The following is a 23,497-nucleotide window of genomic DNA, read 5'->3' on the forward strand; positions in this document are numbered from 1 at the left end:
GACTGTGGATCCAGTCAGCGGAAATTTTTCAAAAGTACCTTAGCAATTGCTGAGCAAAAGTCTCACTGACTTGGCTTTGTACTCTTATGAGCTTAATTGCTTTACAAAATACCCCCTGCACTTCAATCAGAGCATGAGGAGCTCGCTGACCTTACTTCAGTGAGTCATTCCAGTAGAGGCATCAGGATGACTCACTGGAGTAAAGGTCTGGTGGGGTAAAACAAACTAAAACGAGAATAGGTATAAACCTGCATAGCAGACAACTCCCTGTCCTTTGTACGTGTCCTGGATTCCCTGGAAACTTGTCTTAGGGTTGTGTTTGGTGGGGCTTTTTTAATGTCTTTTCATTTGGAAAACCTTGTCGGTAAACCAAAGCAATTTAATAAAGGACAGCAACATGTCGTGCAAGACACATTCAGGTAATACCCAGAGCTCTTCCCAGCACACAGCCAGAGCAGTAAAACCGTGCACTGGGCATCAGGGTGGTAACCTTTGTAGTTCTGGATGCGTCCAATTTTCCCTTCACATTTGTTTTGGATTTAGGTGCTTATGTTGCTATTGAAACAATGCAGAGATTCTTAGATAATAATTTGTTTGCAATAGCTGGGCTCTCGCAAAAGGGCCAAATACATCAAACCTCTAGAAAAAACTGCGAATGTTGGTATGTGCTAGTGTTACAGGAAATATCACCAAATAGTCCCTCTTCCACCAGAAGCAAAAGTACGAGGCTCAGAGAGCATGCAACTGTGAGAGAAAATTAAATGCTGCTGAACACCAAGTCGTAACGCTTTGAATCCTGGTGCCTGTACTAGGGCATTATGAGCATGCCTTGCTGTTGTGAGAGGTCAAAATACGCACCTTACGCCACTGAAAATGAACTGTGACAAACTCCAATTTCTTAGATCTTAATGTCTGTGAGGACTTCTAATGATGTTTTAGATCTACTAAGCTGCCTGGCCATAGTTTGGGGACAAATAGCGGCCTGTTTAGAGAAACATCCGTGGTTCAAAATATTTTCTGAATGAAACAACAGACAAAGCAGTGTTACAAACTTGTGCCCTTGTGTTACCTGTCCTGTTTTAATATATTATTTCTTTGGACTTATTTTCCTGTAAGTGAAAAGGGAACCAAGCACTGAAAAAAAAATGAGTGGAATTTTTCTGAAATTTTAAAATCCTGGAATAACTTTAATCAAACGGCCTGATAGCTGTCACAATGCAATTTAGCCTACAGCTCTGCAATACAAAGTTATGCAGAATTCAATGTTAAACAAAGCAGGCAGAAATATGCTTACAGAAGAAAATGAATCATACTTGGAAAGAACATGAGAACTCCTTGTAACAAATATTTTGACAGCTCAGACTTTCTTAACTTGCTTACTTCCTCTCTGAAGCTTTTAGAAAGCAACACATGGTGAATGGTATTAGCAAACCTGTTTGTACAGCAAGCAAAGACTCAAAAGCACTTTAAAATCGTTAACACATTTAGCGTAACTCTACTCTTGGGGGGGGCAAACAGTTATTTATTCCTTTTTTGTGGGCAAAGAAACAGAGACACCGGGCATTGACTTACACAGCTGAGAGTATCATGAGAGGGCTGCGACAAAAATGGAATTAGAACTTCTGTTTGGCATGGGATTTTTAACCCTCATTTCCCCCTTCCCAGTCCAAAAAAATTCAGATGACTTCACTTACATCAAATAAGGTGGTTTTCAGGGTTTCCTGCTTGGAAGATTTTCCGTCATGAAGCAATAAGATTGTTAACCTTTAAGGTTAAGTGTAATAAAATGGGCTCCAGGAAATTCTGAGTGCAACACGTTGCTACTTGTACAATTTGTACATCTTGAAACGTATGCTGGATTTTAAGAACCTACGAGCAACTCTAGTGTGTGGTCCAGACACGCTGTCCCTGAGTGAGGACACAACAAGTTATGGCCCAAAAGCAGGAGCACTGTTCCTCCAGATGCCTTCCTGCTGCTATGGGAGGGGAGCGAGCGCCACGTTCAGAGCCCCCTCCAGACTACAGCAGGGCTGAACCCGGGACTGACCGAAACAACTCAGGAGCTGCACCAGGGTTACCATTGAGAGCTCTGGGAGATGATCTGCTCAAAGCATGCAGCAGCTAAAAAGCCAATCATGTCCTCGGTGTCATGAGCAAGGATGCTGAGAACAAGACAGAGGGCATTATTTTGCCTCTGTATAATTCTCAGTGTGCCCTGTCTTATGTACTGCAAGCTCTTCTGGTCTCCACATATCAGGAAGGACTCATTGTGGTCAGGGAGGGTAAAAAGAAGGTCAGCTAAAGTCACCAAGGGGATGGCGCAGCTGAGGAGAGACTTAAAAGGCTGGGACTGTCCAATTTGGAGACAAGATTGGGGGGGTGGAAGGTGTCTCAGTGATAAAATATTATGAAATCATTAAGACATGAAGATAAGGTGATGCAGAGCTGTTATTCACCAAACCCTGCAACACCACAACTAAGGTGCACTCAGTGAAACTTTAAAGCATGGGGAGTACTTTAAAATGGGAAAAAGAAAAATGTATCTTGACACACTGCAACTGAACTCCTTTTTGCCACAGAAGGCGATGGAGACTGAAAATATCAGCAGGTTCAAAAAGGAGAGTAGGAAAAAAAAAAAATCATGGACGATAGGTACATAAGCAGACACTAAGAGGAAGAGGCAAGGATGCACTCTCCACTGTTCCAATGTTCCAGCAAGGCAGAAGATTCCGTGATGCTGCAATTAGAGGAAGCACCGTTCTGCACTCAACACAATGTTACAGCAAAGGCAGCAGGACACAGCACTGGGACAATTATTTTATGTTTTTCCATTACTCACTGGACAACAAAGTGGTATTTCCCCTGTTAAATGTAAGAACCTCTGTCTATACATTAGAGTGCCAGCCTCAAGAAATCCTGATAGGAACCAGATGTGACTAACAACAGGTTGGACTCCAGAAGTGAAATCCTGGTGCCACTGGATGTTTAGCAAAATCTTTGCTCATGTAAAGATTTCCCCCCATATTTTTTATGATATGTAGACTCCCAAGATTAACTTTAAAGTTCTTTGCTTATTTAATTTTCCATAGGATAGAGAATCTTCTGGTATTTTGTATTTCATTTAAAAAAATCATAACTCACGAATTGTATTGCTTTTATAAGAGTTCTAAGAGTTGTAAGAATTTGGTTTGCCTTCCTATCATCAAAACCAAAATAATTTTGGGCATAATGGTGATCATCTCATTCAGGTGATAGGAGGAAGAGCAGAAAAAAAAAAATAAGGAAAGAAACAGAAGCTCTTTGCAAAGAGTTATTTGACATTGTAGCCAACTGGTAGAGCAGGTTTTTAATAAAAAGGGGCTGAGATGGAAGAGAGAAATCCATAGTATATCAGCATAGATGTAAATTATTATATATCTATGTAAAGACATGTAAAACTGTCTAAAAACATTCCCCTGAAAGAAGAGAACCAGGCAGCCAGGATGCCTTTTACAAACAAAGGTCTGAAGAGCAGCGCCATGTTTATGTTCCTGTCATCTTTACAGTATTTCTTGGTATTACCTAAACAAACCCATTCAAGTCTTGGTATTATCTACACAAACCCATTTCATCTCCTGTATTCTGCTTTTTAAAAACCTCAGAACAGCCTCACAGGGGCAGCATCAAATTGCTAAAGCAGAGAAGAGCACTGAGCACAGGATAGTGCTTTTTTCCCCAGATATTCCTGCAGAGCAATTGTACAGCTGCTCTGGTGACAGCTACAGATGGGAATAGAGTTAAGTCCCTGGTGAGGTACTGAACTGGGAGACCTGAATACCTATATTAAAGAAGGCTTAAGAGTAGGTGTGAAATACAGGACTATGAAGAAGTCAAGACAGATGAGACACTGATGTGAATTTAGCATTCCAGCAGAACTAAGGAATGACAGAAGGTTATAGGAATTTTGTTTCTGTGCTCAGTTAATCCTCCGAGTTAAGAAAACTTTTCCTGTTAAGGTCAGCACCTAAGCATAAAAAATGATGTTCTTGTAATCAGTGCAGAAAAAGAATTGAAGACACTTGTTTTTATCAAACTGCAATCTGATTTTGAAAATATAGACATGCAGGAAGAAAACACCTTACCTGATATGCAGCAATGATCAACTGGAGAATATTTCCAGAATCCTTCTGTAGTCGTCCAACAGTAGCTCCAGGAATAAGCTTTGCATAGTTCTGGAAATAAAAAAAAAAAAATAAAGCATAAAAAAAGACCAGGTGACAAAGAGCTACCATCTGGAAAAGAATAAAATATATTGGAGCTAACCAAAATAAATAATAGTGACATTTTCAAGGACCCTTGCAGATTCGATGACACATGTCCTATTGAAAAAGTCCTATGGAGAAGTGCTAGTTTCACTGAAGATTAATGGGACATATATTGCTAAATCACCACTGTGTGCTTGGAAGTTTGATACTATAGTATTTTTCAGCTATAATTCTTCAAATTTAGAATGAAGATCTATTCTATCAACAGCTGTGTTTTTCTCTAATAAAAATAACCAAACCCAGATTCAGCTGCTCTACTGTTGCTGTACTGTTTGAGAGCCTTCCACCCTACAGTCAGTAACAGCATTCACTTTTTTATCTTTGCAAGCAACTGAGCACCTTGAATTCTGGTTACTGAGGGCACAGAAGTTAAGATGTTTAAACTAAGGGCTACAAGAACTTTGAACAAAGGCCCTTAAAAAACTGCTGATGGTTTATGATCGATGTAATACCCCACATGTATCCCAGTGGTCTGTGGCTATGATTGATTGTATGTTGACTTTATGTTAATAATATAGTGCCAATTTAACAATTGATTTCAGTGATTTCTTTTCTTTTTGCATTAAATTGCATTCTGACACTAATATAACATCTAGCAGCTAGATTTTAAATGTGCTCAATTACAATTTATCTTGCCCGATTGTTAACTACATGAACTTCTCTTGCTTATACCCATGCCTTTGAAAAATTGCAAGTGTTCATCATTAAAACCACACACTGTAACATTCATTTTCTTTTGCAATTTATCATATCAATGCTGTTATTTTAATTTTAAAAAATCCAGAGAGCTATTAATAAACATGGATAATTTGATACCCTTATATCCCTCTTACACTTTACATCTCCAAAAGCCCTGTGATTACTTTATATATTATGTATGGAATACTTATCATTCATTAGATTTCTAAAGTGCTATTGTAAATCAGTGGGATTAACTGCGTTTTATGTTACAGCTGGTGACTTTGCATTCCTGACTCCTCCTGTGATTAGTGCTCTCTCAAGGATTCTCAGAATATTGAAACTCTGCATTTTGTACACATGGACCTTTTGGAGATAATTATAAGAAAAGACGATAAACTTGGAATTTGAAGTATAGCACCCTTTAATCTGTGGCATGCAAAACAAGCAGCAGGGATATACTGTTCTGAAGACTTTGTTTTATCTTTCCTCTTTGAACAAAAAATTTCTGCATGGTGATACAAGGATGATGTTGCAAGTCCGGTCTAAGTGTGTATCTCCAGTCCATTGGTTAAACCCTGCCTTTTAGTACACAATGCTGTTTAACCATTAACAAGGTGAGGCAGACTGATGCTTTTGGAGTGCTACTATCATAAAACTATCCAAAGGATGTCATGGAATTTAGGCTTTTAGCAAATATTCTTTAAAAGATGAACTGCCTTTTTATAGAGATACTCTGATTCATGCTAGCGAAATTTGACGATTATATATTTGAGTTCAGTGGGGTTATGTCTAACTTTTAGCAGTGTAAATGATAGAATAATTTTCATCATAAATAGAGTGTCATGCCAAATTTATAAAAATCACTTGAAATTCTGTACAAGTGTGGAGACTGGAGTATTTTTACTTCAATTTTCAGCAGTGAAATGCAGTCTGAAAACCCCAATTTTCAAGCTGTATTATTCTGTGATATAAAAAGAAATAATTTGCCCAAAAAAGAGGAATTTCTGTTTCAAAAGAAGTGCTGCTTAGTCAGGATTAAAGAGGGAGTCTTTTCCCTCATGTAAGTTTTAATACATTGTTAAAGAATTCTGCCTGAAAACAAATAATATCAACAGTAATAACAACTACTTCATGAAACCTCCAAGACTGGTGTTTTCTTTTATACCAAAATAGGATTTACGCAGTTTGTCAAAATACCATTATTATTGCAATATTCACAGATCTTTTTGAGTGAGTAGCTTTTATAGAATAGAAATATTCCTCGCTGCTTTGGTAAGACTCAGCTGAGACTAATGATGCAAAAAGTTAGACATATATGACTATATTTTAAAAGACCTTTTTTGGGGGAAAAAAATAATCCTTTTTATAAATAATTGCAAATTATCAGGGCTCAGTGTAAGAAACTTCCTTCCCCTCTTGCATTTAATTTTGAGTGGCCTTATAAAAGTTTCCACTTGACTGCTTTTAAAGTTCTTGTGGTCAGGGAGAGCATCAGGCCTAAACCTTCCCCTTCTTCTAGATTGCTGTGCAGTAGCTGTTTGGTTGCAAGGAAGGATCAAAACTAAAACCAGCTATGTTACAAGCATACGTATTCTGTGCTTGTGCAATCTGTAATATTTGTGTGTTAGATAGTAATACACATATGTGTAAGTGGATAATCTGAAAATTCAGTTGAAGAGGATCAAGAATATTAAATGACTGAATTATTTTTGGCTAAATTCTTGGGGATTATACAGGGCTAGAAATATAAAATATATATTTGACAGTCTGCACACTGCATTTAGGACTAATGGAATCTATCAAGTCTATTTAAAGAAGTGCTTTCTAAGTCCTCACAGTTATTTTAATGTACGTTTGTCCCTAAGAACTGAATTATAAATAGCAATGGTCAATTTTGGGGTGTAATATAATTAGATGCTGAGTTCGAGTAGGTTTGAGAGAGATACTTGGGGAGACTCTTTCCACCTCAAAGAATAATTAAGTTTGGGAGGGTCTTGTGAGGGAGATTGCAGAATCTCCATCACGGAGGCTTTTAAAAAGAAGTAAAACACCAAGAGAGGAGTGGTTTAATAGTGGTGCCCAAGAGCCAGTTTAGGGTCCTCTCCCAGCTCTTCCAGGGTACCTAAGCAGTGGCCTTAACACAAGAATAATTCCCATTGTCTTGCTTTGTTCTTTTTACATTCTTAGCATGGATACCTGGTTATTTACATTTATATTACAAATTTGAATCATGCAGATGAAGACATGATGCTATCATCCTGTTTGCAGGTCTTGCAAGTATACTTTAAAGTATACTGTTGTGTGGAAAAACTGCAGTGAGACTTATATATGATTTTTGTACTTGCTTTGACTGATGTTCCACATCACCTCCAGGACAGAAAGCAGGCCATAACAACTATAGCTATCCAAATAAGTGACAGAAAGCGGTATTGAAAAGATGAAAGCAGCAGATAGAATATATTGAATGGGATTACTGTATACCCTACGAGATAGAAGATAGTCACTTTGTTTTCCTAACAAAGAAAGTAACGAGAACAAACCATTCCCCAGTTGGGTTAACAATGGCTTGCATTTTTTGTTAGCTATAAATCTTCGTTTAGTGTTCCCAGTGAACAGAGAGTGCCACTTGGTAACTTTGATACCGGTATAACACTGACACAGGGATACTGAAATAGAAACCCCCTGATAAGAACACTGTTGGCTAACTCTGAGGGTGACCACCAGCAATTTCAAGGGAAAATGTAATGCCATCAGTAAAAGAAAAGTTTCTTTGGACAAAATAAGGCTCTGTACATCAAAGAGATACTTCCAAACTACCTCCTAGAACAGCCCTTATCCATACAGCTCCTATTAAAATCAGGGAAAAGGTTTCCCTTGTCATTAATTGGGCCCCTATTAAGAAATTGTTGAACAATAATGAGATTTAGTAGAAGTTTTTTAATGTAGAAATTTTAACTAATCTATGCTATGACTGCATTTGTAAGTGACTGACTTCTACTATTGTTGATACAAATTTTCATGCTTCAGCTCGGTATTCAATACAGTCTTTAAAAGAGCCAGCAGTCAGTGCTCCAAGATGCAGAGCAATTCCTCCTTTGTCAAGAGTGTAATCTGAGAGTCAGTTTAGGAAAGATGCGATTCTTGTAACTTTTGTCAAACACCTGGAGTATTAGTCTTACTCAAGCAACTCTACAACTGGAACCAGTCAGAGAAGCACTGGGAGGTCTTCCCTGGGTTACACAGAGGATAGAAATAGAAAACGATCATACTGGCAAGCACCTCAAGGGCTCATCTGCTCTCCCTGCTGTAACATAGGACCTTTTTCCCTACCCTTTCTTCCCTATTTTCCTTGTGGTTATCACACCAAAGGAGCATCTTTCTTCTCATTCCTTTACTTTTGGCTTTTAATGAGGAATGTTGTGCGAAGGATTTTCCTTTGGAAAGCCAAGCTAATTGTATCAGCAGGATCACCCTTATTGACTCCCGCTCAACCAACCTGAATAAATTTGGAAGCACAATTTCTCTCCCCTTGTCTCCCTTCACGCAGCAGTATGTGGCCAGGCAGCCAAGCATAGGCTGCAAACCCCCTTAGCATTCTCATGGAATTCTTATCTAGATTTTCTTTTTGCATGTGAAGATTTCTTCCTAGCAGCAGGCATGAATAGAAAAGGAAATAAGAATTGCCGATATCCTTCTTGTTTTATCTTAGAGGGCTTTTGCTCACATTCACTGCAAAAAGCAGTTAAGCAGCTGTTGGTGGCTCAGCTCACAGCTGGAACACTAGCTGGCCAAAAGCAGCATGGGGCTTCAGGAGGGCTTATATCTGTGGAGTCTGAAAACAGGTGCCTGCACAGGTGACTGATGGAGAGACAGCTATGAATGATATTGAGTTTATTAAAAATATGGATTTTGCATATCCATAACCACTGTTCCTCTGCTCTCCCCTCTCTCCTGGCTCCCATTTCCCATGACATGACTTCATAGAGTTAGAAATTACTTCCTAGAACAGGATTATGCAAATCCTAAGGTCAAAAATTCCTGTAATAAAGTGTTTTCCCTCAGTGGACATGAGGGATAATACATGAGGGAAGAGGACTTTGTCCATCCTGTTTTGCATTTTTAATCTTGCCACTACTTTCCTATTTGTCTCATTGGAAAGAGACACAGAAACAAACACAAATTAACAAAACTCTCAAGTCAGCTGAAGAAAACCCGCCATATCTCAGATTTAAGCATGAAGACAATGTATCTTTCAGAATATATTCTTGTTTTACAAAAGTACAAACAGGCTCAACTGTCCTTCTCTAGCCTTATAAAATACAAAAAGCTAATCATAATGATTACACTGACTAGTTTAGTAATGCTTAGTTTGACAATCCTTGACTTAAAAAATTAGTGTGATTCAACTTGAAATCCAATTTAGAAGTTACCTAAGAAGAGCACAATCAATACATGAAGAAGCACTTCCCAAGTAGAAGAGCCTTTCTCTGATAGATAATTTCTTAGCTATTTTTATTACATAAATATACTACAGAATTCATTCCTTAATACTAGAATTACTGTATCAGCTGTGAAGAAGAGTGAACCTTAAAACAAATACTGAAGAACTGAACATTTTAGTTTGCTCACCTCATATATGTGAACTTGCTCTTTCGTTACAGCAAAAATCAGTAAAACATTGTTTTGCACAAGTTTGTCAATTAATTGTCCAATTGTGGGATACTCCTGCAAACAAACAGAAGAGAGCCACATCAATCCATTTCTCATGTGCATCCAGTTGCTAATTATGTCCCATGAAACACACATTCAAATGATCATAATTAATACTGTATTGTCTGTATAGTATAAACTGTAGTTAGGCACTACATGTATACACAATAAAAGGCAGTATATATAATTTCCTCGCCTTGTTTTTAAGGAAAACCCTCTAAGAAAAGTACAGTGCTGACCTCCATACTGGGACACTTGGCTCAGTAGCATCTGTGGTGTATATATATAATCCAGAGGCTAACGGTGTGCCAGAGCAACTGGGTATTTGTCCTACACTGAACACCATGGGTATGCATTCAGTATTTTTGAACACTGAACCTTAAGCTGTTAAGTTCTCCTACACAAACTGTGTCTTACAAATTCCTGAGCTCCTCCTGAATTCACACCCTTGCAGGGAACATGATTAATGCAAATTTTGCCTTCCCTGCAGAAGGAAATACTAGTCAGTCCTGTTCCATGTGTTTTCCAGGTTAGCAGGAGTAAGATTTGTGCTTTCTTTTTTCCTAGCTATAATCTACCATAATTCCATACAAACATGTTGTTCTCTTTTTACTAAAATGTGCAATTACAAATAGAATAGATGACAGTAAATATCTGTATTCCCCAACTCCTACACATTTCAGTGATGAAGGTATACTTCCATTAATTTTCTAAGTTGCTCATGTTAGTCTTTACATTTCCAGAATGTGAGAGTTGTACAAAATTCATAGTAAATTACCAGAACAGTTGACATGGAATATTCATTATTGTGGTCCAAATGACAGTTCCCATCATTAGGAATAACAATCCCTGCTAGTTTACTGTCCATCCCAAAATGGGAATCAGCATCAGTCACAAACACCAGCAAATGTAGAGAATCATTCCTCCATCCAATTTTTTCCTGTAATTTAAAGTACATTAGTTTAGCAGGCTGTATTGCACCCACAATACAGAAAAGCAGCAAAAGATTTGGAGAACGGCATCTCAAAATAAATGAAGGGAATCACATTACAGGCAGCGTCAAAAACATGACATCTCTTTTAAGAGATTATGTTCATTCCATTGTCTTTGACTAACATTTTGTCTCCGTATTCCTGCATTTGATAACATGGGCTGGCCTTGTTCATGTCAGTCTGCTTACTACTCTAAACACAGTTAATCAAAAATAGTTGAAGAGAAAACAATCAAGAAAACAGATCCAGTAATTATACAGTTCATATTTTTTTTTAACCCTGGCAGTTGAAAGGAAACACTAAAATATTGCAATATGCATGTTTAACTTGATACAGCCAAAAGTGTTTTCACACAAAGTTAATGAGGCTCTTGGACTGCATTAAAAATCTTGAAAAATAATTATCTGCTTCTTTCAAATATAACCATATAATACTAGAAGTGGTAATACACAGAATAATTAATATTATACCTGGAAGTTTCAGTTACCTTGCAAACAGCTGCCTGCATAATTGCATCGAATCCTCCTTCTGGAGTGTCTATATTAGCAGAGATTCGCTGTCCTTTCACAATTTCATTGAATTTTTCAGCATCATTTGTTAGTGGCAAAACATGTTTGTATCCAAAGGTGGGTAAGCACTCGTATGGCACACTTCTACAAGATAAGTGAGACAGCTTATGGGTAGCACAGAGTGAAAAAATACTGCAACGGCTACTTTGCAGGCCTGTCTGGATTAGTTTTTGGTCATGTATCTCTGTGTCCAAGATAGATCTAGCGAAAGACCTAAGAGAATCAGAGAGCATCCAGTGAGGTGGGCAATGCAAACAGGTCTGCGTAAAGCCTGGGAAATGCCTCCCAGAGGGGAGTAATTCAGCCAGTTAACACCGTGCAGTCCTTGCCGTGCTCCCTGCTGTACCTTGTTTTCATACTCAGAAGCACATTAGGATCTGTAGTCCCTTAACGACGTTCAGAGAGCACCACCAAGCTGCTGCAGCCCTGCTTCAGGCTGCAGAGCACAGCTTCTTCTCCAGGTGGGTTAGGAAAGGGCCAGGGCAGCCTGGGTTTGGGAGATACTGCTAGATCTTAAGGGAAAAAAACCAGGAAAACAACATTGATGGGTAAATGAAACCGCCGTTCTGTGTTGGGTTTGAGTTTGCACCTGCTTGGTATAGCAATGTCATAAAATGCTTATATACATGTATTTTCTAGCAAATCAAAGAAAAATACGTAGTTTTTCTGCATACCTGTTTGTTAACCCATTAAGCACATTGGTAACTAGCAGCAAAAGCTAAAAAGCAGAATCACTCCCAGATTCCTCTCTGCAAGTAACGTAAGACTCAACAGAATAATGATCGGAGTGCAAAACTAAAAGAAACAGATCTTAGTTCCCAAAGTGACTCAGTTACAGCTGGAAGAGAGCAGAGGTTCCAGTGAGGCTGCTGACTTGAATTTTATACTGAAGATTAGTATTATGAATTAATGTTGGCATGCAAACAGAGGTAGGTATTTTCGCTGCCTACCTGCAAGGGTTGTTTATTTCTTCAGCTGTAGTTTTGATAAACGGTGAAACTGGTTTTTCAACAAAAGAGCCAAACCCCAGTCTGAAGTTGCTTGTCAGTTTTGACATTTCTTTGGAAAGAGTTGAACCCAGTTCTTTGATTGTATTCAGATCATCATCCATGGAGGCTGAAAGATCCATGAGGTAATAGAGATCAATTGGATAATCTTCAGTTTGGCGAACCTTGATCTGTATTGTTTCTTCATGTCCTATGAAGGTCATGGGAAAATGGGATACATATCAGCACTTTTAAATAGAAGTTATGAGCAACACCAAGTTGTTCATAAACTTATATATATGGTGAAAATTATGTAGTATTTCAAATCATCAGTAGAATTAAAAAAAAAATCAAAGATCCTCTGTCAAATAAAATCTCAAACAGGAGGTTTGAAAAATTAAAAGCCATTCTAGTATTTTTTCTAAATTGTTCTTCAGCAAAGCCATAGCTATAGATTTACAACTGATTGCTGTCATTTAAAAATATGAGAACATCACTTCAGCACTATGCAGCTTTAGAAAATTTAGATATGAAGCTAATTTAAACGAAAGGTAGCACTCATGGGACATACCACATACTTTAGAAATCTAAAGAAAACCAGAGTGTATGCACAGGTTTTATTCTCCATTCCAACACTATGATATAACCTAACTCGGTGTCTCTTACATTTCTTTATTCCAAATTTTCTCCAGGAAAAATTCACACCTCAAGGACCCCAAAGTAGGTCTGGATTGTTTCCATAAATGTCACTGGTACCTTGTAAATCCTCAAAGCAAGAGTTTATGCTGCCTCTGAGATACGCTGTTTGCCAGACCTGCCGGGGAGAGGCACAGGGGCAGGGCTGGCGAGTTGGGGGGGGTGTTCCACTGTCTCACTGCCACCTCCATGGCAAGAGAATAGGAGAACTAAAAAAAACCATAGCCTTACATTTATGATGTACCCAGCACTTCTGAAAGTATTTTTAATTCAGTCGAACCTAGCTTCCATCTGATGAGTCAACAGATAATTTGGGATTCAACACAGGTTTTTTTATCTTTATTCTGTCAAGATTTTTTTTTAGACCATTCAGTCTGAGAAGCTTCAGCTTATCATACTGGCTGAAAAAAAACCCCCCACATCTGTGAACTGAGTGACTTACCTGGTCGCAGCCTGAGAGTTAATTTTTGAGGAGAAATCTGTGTGACATCAGAATTGTTCTGGGTCGCTACAGTTAGGGGCTTGTTTCTGTGAATTTCTACTTCTGAAATGGGAAATTCAATCAAATTCAACTGGCATCCTTTTGACAAAAGGTTTTCTGGGGTATCACACCTCCCATGAATTCCAGCCGAGTCCGTGTAATTCTAAAGCAAACAGGAGAAGGAATGGATGAGTTAAATGTATTGACTGACCTGGCTGACGGAAGTCAATCCAATGCAGGGAACAGAAACAAAGGTCCAAGTTAGTGCAAACTAGTACTGAAAGAGATCTAGGTGGCACAGAAATCTAAATTTGCCCTTCATGGATCATGTCACACAGGTGTATAATCAGTGTAGTTTACACCGATTTGGTATCCTGGGAGAAACCACTCTACTGTTGGGGAATGGGAATTGTGCCACTCACTGCATTTGGCTTCCCGCAGTACTGGGAATGATAACACAAAGCCCCTATGAGCCCCTGGTTTTTCTGTTGCAGGATTATGCCACAAATTCATGAGTCTTTCCTAAACAGTTTTGAACTGCTGATGGAACAACACCCTTTAGTAACAGAAGAGGTCTTGCAGATAATAAACTCCTACACATTTTGTGACAAACTGACGGTGGAGTACCCAGTGTTCACTGGTTTTTTTCTGACCTACTCTTTCTCCTAAACACTCGTTTAACATGCTCACAGTCCTTGTTACTCTGCCTGGTGCCCAACAAGCACCACAGCCTCCCTCCCTCGCTCCCCGGCGGGGCTCCCGGCATGCCCACGTCTATCTGGTTATGTTTGGCCCAGCGTCCTACTTGACCTTCTCCGGTGTGGAGGAAATCACAAGCCAATCAATATCATAGCTTTCAGTTTATTTTTGTTACTCATTTCAAAGCACTTGATATGCATTCCTTTCCACAACACAGCTGCAGGGTGGGTACTGTCCCCGCATAGTGGTGAAGTTAATGGTTAGTTTTACAAAGAGGTTTCTGTGCCTTATTACCATTTCCTAGAGCTATGTCTAGAGTTTAGATCCTCAAAATCAGTCAGCTGCCTCCTGAACTGGAAACTGTTCTGGCCTGCAAGACCTTTTGACCAAAACCTGGGCAATGCCCGGCAGAACTGGCACCGAAACATTCCGTTTCTGGCTGATGGTCATGGGCCCATACCATGGGGCTGCTCTTTTCTCCTGGGTTTGGGTAAGCAACCTGGGGTTCAGCCATTAAGCCACAAATGTTCTCTGAATTCAGTCACTGAAAAACTTTCCATCCAAAGCAAAACAAATTTACTTTAAATCTATTAAAACCAGAACTGGGACCCTTCTTTCCACCAAAATGTCACCTTTCACACCTGAAAATTATCAGGGATCTTATATATTCTGGTGGAAGCAATGTTGAGACTCCTGATGTGAACAGTGGTTTATTACTCTTCAGACCGAATCTGATGTCTTTGCTCAGGCAAAACTCTCGCCAACCGCTTCTTGAATACAGTGCGCATAAAAAACATGTACCATTATAAAACTTTCACAGGGAGATCCATACCATCTCCTTTAATTACACGTTTTGAGTTGCTGGCTTTTCAAAACGTGTGAAGAGGCAAACTCATAGTTCAACTACAATTACAAGGTGTATTTTTATCCTACAGAAAACAGTGGTTTCTTTGGAGGCACTTGTGTTTACTCTGACACTAAAGCTCCTACGTCTTTTGCACTCTTGATGTGTTGTTCTCTAGCAAACAAGTGAATGAGCCTATGAACAAAGAAAAAAATCATGTTTACTACTCTGAAGTTTTCAATAGTTCCACAGCTGTTTTTTTTTTTAATCAATAAATTGTCTTTCATTTTTGTTTTCTGAAAATACATGGCAGTAGTCAAAATTATGTGATCAAATTTCATTTCAAGAAAATCCTGTCTTGGCTAAGTACAAACATAAAAACTACTGCAAACACACTAACCTGGGTGGCGTTTTTTCCCATGGTAACATTTTTTGCAAACTGCTATATTATTTTTAGCAAAGTTATTTTTTAAAAAAGTGCTGTTTGGTCTTTGTCAGCTACTTCATAAAGCTGTATGTTAGTCCCATCCTAGGTATCATCTTGCTATTCAAAAAAGCAAGAAATACTTTTAACAGCAAAGGTGTAAATCAGAAACTATCATGAAAAAGACTTATTTTATTTCTCTATTATTTCCGGCAAGTTTTTGGTTGTGGTAGCTGACTATCTTGCTAACATTAATGAACTAAGATCTAGAATATTTACTGTGAAGTAGGGAGATACTATTTAGCACCATTTACAGGTGAAAGTCTTCAAAGCAGAGATGTTAAGTGACTTGCCAGGGGTTACACAGAAAGTCTGCAACAGATATATAGGAAACAAATCCAGATTTATTTTTTTTTAAGCCCAATGATTTAGCCAAAACACTTACGCTTATATCGTACTAATTACAAAACTGACACCTTCATCAAACTTAAAATCAACCACAGATTAATCACTTGTATATGCAAACTGTCTGGAGCACCTTCTGTTTACACTGTCTGGCTTGGCATGTAGTATGTAAGATGCAGTCTGGTCTCTGACTTGATGTCTGGTGCTTCATCTTCAGCGCTGTGGGTGAGTCAGCCCTGAGGCTGATGACCTGAGCCCCTCTCATAGTACTTTTATTTCTGCCTTAGATGAGGAAGGGTTTTTTTAGAAAAAAAGAGCAACAATGAATAGCAGACTATAAAGTCTAGGTTGAATTCCACTTTTGATCCACGGGAAGGCTTCACTAAGTGCTGCATGCATTACAAAACCACAGGGTGACCCAATTAAGTCAATACTTCATCACTCAGAGCTACTACAAACACTGCAAGTCTTACTTTGAAATTTTTTTGTATCATTTACTCTACCTCTTGAAAACACCAAGCGCAGTGTGATCCGGAAAGCAAACAATCTTCACAAGTCACTGCTCTTCCCTGAGAACAGGTCCCTAAATTTAAAACCGAGAAGATAAAAGACAATTAATAACCTGTTTAGTAATTTGATTTATGAAGAATCTTGTCATTTAGAGAATGTGGGAGGTGAAAACCACACACATTTAGCCGTATTTAAGATTACCGATAGAATTCCTTCGTAAAGGTATTTCTATTGGTAGAAGATTAACTATCTAATAAAAATTAAAACCCCACAATTGCTGGCGATTAACATACTTACTTTTGCATGCCTTATGGATGGCATTCACTGAGACCACGTTATTTGTTTTCTCCAGTGCACCTGATAAAGTGTTACATGTGTTTCTGGTACGGTGCAGGTAAGCCATTGCCAACATAAACAGGGGTATTAAAAGAACAGATTTATGTTCACTCTGTACACTTAAAATTGCTTCACTCAGGTCTGTAGCTACTTGATATGATTTTAATTTATTGTGCGAGTACCAGTGAAACACTCAGTCACATGTATAGTATTAAGTTTCTCAGCGGATCAAACAGTGATCAGTATAACCAAAATTGCTCAAATGCCCGTCTCTTTCATACATATTGTGCTAGGTAATGACCGCGTAAATCTTAGATGAATTTGCAGGGTAGCCCTACAGCAGTCTGTCAAAAAAAAAAAAGTCATTAAACAGAAAGGAATTATTAAATACAGAAGACAGAAAGCTATTTCATATCAACTTCAAGCAAGAAACAATGCAAAAATGGTTTTGAAATGGATCTCCCTAGCCCTGAGCCTTACCTTGCACACAGTTATTTCTTTGCAGGAATAGGAAACAGAGGCAAAGCAATTCAATCCCCATTCGTTTTCAGTGCTGGCTGCGTGACAAAAAAATATTAGCGTGTTAATTATCGTCTGCGTCAAGGTAGAATGTCGTAAAAATCATACATTCCCAGAAGGTATGTTTTCAGATGTCACCTACACCGGATTGCGAGGAAACTTCAGCTCTACCGGGACAGACCATGAATAAAAGTGAAAACAAGGACTACCTGGGCAGGTAAAGAGGACAAGCTGTGCCTAAAGTAAGGTGAACATGGTTATCACTTCCTTGTTTTCCTGGACTCCTTATAAGGTATAAGGGGAAAATTCATTCAGGTGAAGATTTCTGTCAATCCCAGTCGCTCTGGGTCCTAGAGCAACCCAGCCAAGAAAGCAGGTTTTTGTGTGTACAGCAACTCTTAAAAGGCTCCTCTCAAATAATGCCTTTAATTGTTCCCTGAGGGAGTGCATTAGGTAGATGGATCATTACGATTGCCAAGTGAGTATACCTGGAGAGATGTAAAAATCCCATTTTTTCAGCTTTCCTGATGTGGAGGGAAACTTGCAAAGGCAACTGTGAAAAAAACAAAAAGCAATCACTTATTATAATTGAGGACCTGGCTTCAGTAATTCAAGATACAGAGTACATTTATTTTATTAACATTGCAAACTGAAAAAGAAATGCTGCAGTTGTGGATTTTTTTAATATGTAGAAGGAGGAATAATTGCATTCCCAGTTCTGCAGCTGACTTGGAAAAAAAATCATGTCAGCTTTAACTCTGTGTAATAAGTGGCCAAATATTCTACAACACAGATACAACAATATAACAAGTTATTGCTATGTCTTTTTTTCTCCCCAACCTGGAATGAAGGCAAAAATATGCATTTCTTACAACCTTATTAAAAGGAAATAAAATTTCTTATTTGTAGATTTCATCTCTTCCCATCTTTTATGCTCTGCTACTGTCTGTTTTGAAAATCGTTTGTTCAGGACGAGCCCTCTCTTATCATAAGGGTTTGCAACAGACTCTACACCGTGCACCATAAAATTATGATTTCATCAGTTGTGTTGCTGGCCTGAAAACATATATCCTTTTTTTCTACAGTCAGAAATCCTACAAAAGTTAGCTCATAAGGACTAGGTTGCTCTCACCAAGACAACTGGCAGGATCAGACCTCCCTTTTCAGACTGGTGGTAGCTGCAGTCTTGGGGCAGGATGCGATGGTACGGATGGGTCCGTACTCGTTAAACTCAACATGCCTGGAAACGTTCCTGGGCATTGAGGCCAACTGGCACAGAAAGACCTGAGTTTATGCTTGCAAATTGCCTGTTGGGACCATTCTAGCAACCAAATTGTGCCCATAAATTGTTTGCAGAGAGTGTTAATTGGAAGAGGTCAAATTCATGCCGGGGAGCATTTTAACAGTTTAATAGCATAGACAATCTCGTTCTAGTGCCTGGAAATATTCCCAAGCACATCCGATTTTACTAATATTTACGCAGTCTATGGGTAGTTTCGTAGCAGCTCAAGCTGGATTACATCAAGCCTACCTTTGCCCTGCCCTTGTGTTCCCACCCCTTTGCTCCTACCAGTACTCATGTCCAAACAAACAGTGAGCTGATTCAAATTGATCCAATTAAAATCCAATCACCTTCCATGGGGAAGGTGGGGGGCTACTTTTCACCTGGGTGGGTCCCTTGAATGGTGTGGCTGGCTAGTCCAGAGTGAGTGCCCAGGTCAAGGGAGGGAGCAGGAAAGACAGGCAGAGTTGGCAGGAAAGGCGGGAATACATTAGACTGAATTTAGCCCAGCTTAGGCTGTTGTGGAACCATATCTTAACATTTCTATTTACAACAACATTCCTAAGTCTCCTCCAACTGCTTTCCATACCTTGGAGTGTCCTTAGTAAGGACCTGTTCAGCTATAGCAATTTCCTGTGGCACAAAAAAAGCATCAATGAGATTGTGTTCCCTCAGCTGGTGAAGACGCAAGTCTGTGAGGACACTGTCTGTAACTACGTAAGGTCAGAAAGAAGTGGAGTCAACTGATAATGTTTTCTCATACTAAGAAAAAATCCTCCTGTAAGTGCCATCCACCACATCTTATTTCCTTGTGTTTAATCTACATTTGTGTACGTGACCTTTAATATTGTTGCTATGTCTACAGCCTTGTGGAGCTCCAAAACCCAGTGCTTTCCCTTTCAACGTAGAAAGTCAATTTGTAGCTCTTACTAGCCCCTGGTAATATAACAACACTTCAAAGCATGTGCTCAAAGGACTTGGTGGCAGTCCTTCAGCCACTCGAAGGTACCAGACACCAGCAGTGTCCCAGATTAAGGACCAGCCAACTGAACAGCTGGCAATTAGCAAATGCTTATTTTTAGATTCAAGATATCAAACTTTTTAGTGTAGAGAGAATGAATAATACAACCTACATAAAACTTATAAATTCTGTTTGATATTATCAGTTCCCCATCTGCCTGCATGGTAGTATTTTATACGGGTCTTGGCAAGGGCAGTATGACTGGAGGCTAAGTGCCTGCCTCTGAATGGGATGGCTGCCAAAGACTATCTGAATAAGTCTTGCCTGAATAAAGTAACTAAATTTCTGCAAATTATTAAGAACAGACCTCTTCAGATTGTCTGGAGAGAGCAGAGAGGAAAATAAAGTAGCAGAACAAACAACAACAAAGACACACAGGAAAAAATGAGAGAAAAATCAAGGTCAGTTTTAATTTTTAAAAACTCACACAATGAGAAGCTCACAAGACTGGACAGAGTGGGAATAAAAAACTCACTGATAGGGGCACAGGAGGTTAAGAGAGGTCCAGGAAGGGAGACAGTGTGTACCAAGAGTAGATCCTGGGCAAGGCAAGAAAACCTAGGCAGGAAGCTGACAGATGATTCTTGTTTTGAAACGTCACCAAATATCTTGTGTAATACCTAAAGGCAAGTTGACCAGGAAATTCCTCTACTAATTTAATGCTTTATTGGCTTTAACTATCACACTATCACTATCATTCTAGAAGAGCAGAATCACAATCCGGAGTAGCCACGCTGATGTGGGGAGGATGTGTAAAAGCCTTTGGGGTCCTGGCATGGCTTGGTTTGACAGCAAGGTTCCCCTTCTTAAGAAGATTTGTGAGACAGAGTCGTGTTTTGTTCACCCACACTAGAGGCATCAATTCAATGAGATATAACAAAAAGGTAGTTTAGAGTACAGGCAGAACACAATTATCATTGTTTTCATCAGCCACTACATATTCATTTTGGAGCAAATTCTGGTCTCAATTAAAGCAGGGTTATGGTTTTATAACGACACATCGAAACAGAAAACAGCTGTTTATCTTTCAGTATGGGCAATGCTGAACAATGCAAGTCTGTGGTTCTTTAAAAGATAATAAAATTTGTATAGGAAAAAATCTTTAGTGCATTTTCCCCCACACCTGGCACTTACAATACATGAAGATAGCACAGAAAGATACTCTGTTCATCCAATCAAGTTAACAAATTCACTGGCAGGTAACAAACATTGAATATCAAGGTACAGAAAGAAAGAAAGCTAATGTTGGGGACAGAGAATAAGAAATAAACTAAAAAAAAATAGACTCAAGTTGCATTTCATTAATAATAGTGGGCTTTTTTTCTGTAGAACAACAGGGTATCTTTTCTAGGACACTGAGCTGAATCCACAAGTCAGCCTGGTGATGGGTCTGTAAAGGTTCCAGAATGGGAAGTGTTTGCCTACAGAAGCGTGCTTCACCATTGGCTCATTCAAATATGAAAATTACTTCATTTTAGAAAAAATAACAGCCTCCCCTACAAATAGGGTAGGAACTGATGCAGCATAATTACACATACAGGGAGACCAGCCCAAGAGAAAACAACAATTAGTTCCTTTTGTGCCAGACAAAACCTGGAAGTGGAGGCATATTAGCTCCAGTGAAAGCTTATCAGTCAACATAAGAGATCAGTATGTCCCAAGCTCACCAGAGCAAGGAAAATCTCTTTTAATCAGAAGCTGTAGAGCTATCCATATGGAGGAGAAATTCCTGTAACCGATCTCTTGGCCTCACACACAACACAACTCTTAATTCCCAATGTTCTTCTCATACACACTCTCACCCTGAAAACCTGGAAAGATATGGAGCAATTTAAAGTCTGAACGTCCCACAGGCTGAGATGGTTCTCAGAATATTTGCAAAGGTGGGGGGAAGCGTCTCCTGCACTTCAGAAAACATTTCTCTCTTCTTGCCCTTCATCGGAGAGTTTTGTGGGACTGGAAGCAGCGAGGTGGGGTCTCCCTTCTCTCCGTCATATACAGTGTCATTCACCACCTCCATGCATCTCTAAGAGGCAAAGGGCTACACTCCTTAGGTCAGAGGCAGGTTGCTTTGCATTTGAAACATCTGGTGACTTTATTCTCTCCCTGGTTGGCTTCCAAATCAAATCTGTCTAGAAAGCTCCTGATGATCTCTAATGGGGAATCAAAGTAAACTTTAGAAGTTTCAGTCAAACTTTTTAACCCAAAAGATAGCAACTGAAGAATATGCAAAAATCTACAGAACGAGTGATTAAAATACTTTTCTCCCAAAGAAGACATATGTTCTGTAGCTGCACAGTCAAGTGCTTCCGGACTCTCGGGCCAGCAGAAATGGAAGGCATTTTCTTTGGAAAAAGTCTTCCCAGAAATATATCCCTCAGCAGCCTGACAGACCCAGTTCCAAAGAACGGCAATGACAGATGTTTCAGAGGATGCCTGTCAATTAGCTAAGCAACAAAGCCTGAAAAAAAGTTTCCAAGCTTGAAACTTAGATTCATCTGTAAGGAACTAGAGGTGATTTGAGTAGCCACATAGCAGTGTGAATGTCTTACAAACAGGACAATCCCGCACAGACAGAAACCACACACAAATACTGCAATGATACTGGAAGGACTGTCCTGTCTTTACCTTTGCTGCAACATAGGTCCTGGCAATACTTTAGGGAGAGCTGGCAAAAACATTTAAAAAGGAAGCAGCAATCCCCAACGAACAGTTGTATTTAATGGGGGAATTCACAGTCATGGTGAATGTGACTAGTCAGTAATTTTTACTTTTTTTTCTTTACTTGAGATTTTTTCTAGCTATAAAACAACTGTATCGCCTATCAAATCACTGTGTAAAATACATAAATGCATCTGGATTTATACATTTTAGATGCCAGTTGATACTATTTGCTACCTGCTTCTTTGTTAATCAGCATGGTGAGAGATGGGTATTGCTCCAACAGAAAACGGCATCAACCCAAAGAAACCGCTGTGAGCATTCGGGTCCTGTATAAATGACACGGAGCCTGCGGTAAGCGAAGATCTGAACGTACAGTGACTGAGCTGCTTCACTCCAGCTCCCATGTTTTGGGGTGTACTAACATCATACCCCGTTAGGGGCCTAGGACCAAAACGCTGCTGTATTGTGTAAGCCGGAGAGCCCACCGGCGAGGCGGGCAGGTGTGTGGAAAGGCAAAGGCCTCTCTTACTCTCCTCTCCAGGTGGTGTTTGCAAGCACTGCTACGCACGACGGAGAGCGGCTTTAGAAGAAGACGAGGGGTGTCTGTAGCTCCTTCCAGCGGGTCACAGGAGCTGAAGAGCCAGACAGAGGAAAGGAATTTTTCCCCTCCAGCTCTGAGCAAAGCGAGGTGTTGGGATTCATGACTCAGGCCATGATTCATGCTCGGGTCTCCTCTCGCTTCCGGAGTAGCGCGCTGCTGTTGAACGAGGGCAGAGAGTGAAGTCAAAAACCTACCTCTGAACAAACAGAGAGGAAGAGGAGGAAGAAGGAGGAGTTGCTGACCAACTGTGCAACGAACAGCAGAACAGCAGTCAGGCAACCCAGGGTGTTTTCAACCCGTATTTACCTTGCCCACAGCTCTGACCTGGCTGGTTCCAGCCGAGGGCGTGAGCAAACCTTTGTCCTCAGTTTCCTTCGCATGGGTGAGCACCTTGAAAGATTTGTTTGCTTTTCAGATTTGAAAGTGAAATAATCAAACCTCCGAACTGCAGAAGGGCTCAGGCAGAACCGGTGGGAAAATCATGTGGCGTTCGAGCGGGACTGCCAGCCAGCCAGCCCACGGCACTCAGAACATGCCAGGGATTGCCGCGCAGCCTATCAAATATGGCCTCAGGTTCTGTTTGAGTTACGTGGTACACCTTGTTCTCCCTATGCTATAAAAGCCTGGCGCTGGGGCACCAGACCAAGCCCCTCTGTTCGCTGCTGGCGCAAGGCTGAACATGCTGGTGGAGGGAACCCCGCTGAGCACTGGCTCCACAGCACCTCAGACCTCCTGCACTGCAGCTGAAGAGCTTTCTGTAACTTACTTTGTTC

At 39.7% G+C, this 23,497-nt stretch overlaps 1 protein-coding gene across 1 annotated transcript in view; it reads right to left on the minus strand.

Annotated features, from left to right (window-relative positions):
* ITGB6 (integrin subunit beta 6) overlaps window positions 1-17,178 on the minus strand; it is a 31,715-nt gene extending 14,537 nt beyond the window's left edge. Inside the window, exons 1-8 of the mRNA XM_009818682.2 lie at window positions 17,118-17,178; window positions 16,295-16,374; window positions 13,381-13,582; window positions 12,207-12,453; window positions 11,175-11,340; window positions 10,474-10,635; window positions 9,615-9,710; window positions 4,122-4,211 (exon numbers count right to left, since the gene is read on the minus strand). Of these exons, the coding sequence (XP_009816984.1) occupies window positions 4,122-4,211; window positions 9,615-9,710; window positions 10,474-10,635; window positions 11,175-11,340; window positions 12,207-12,453; window positions 13,381-13,582; window positions 16,295-16,374; window positions 17,118-17,178 (1,104 nt within the window). The remainder of the gene's footprint in view (window positions 1-4,121; window positions 4,212-9,614; window positions 9,711-10,473; window positions 10,636-11,174; window positions 11,341-12,206; window positions 12,454-13,380; window positions 13,583-16,294; window positions 16,375-17,117) is intronic.
* Between the last annotated feature and the right edge of the window lie 6,319 nt (window positions 17,179-23,497).

This window comes from Gavia stellata, chromosome 8 (genome assembly GCF_030936135.1).
Source record: "Gavia stellata isolate bGavSte3 chromosome 8, bGavSte3.hap2, whole genome shotgun sequence".
NCBI classification, from domain to species: domain Eukaryota; kingdom Metazoa; phylum Chordata; class Aves; order Gaviiformes; family Gaviidae; genus Gavia; species Gavia stellata.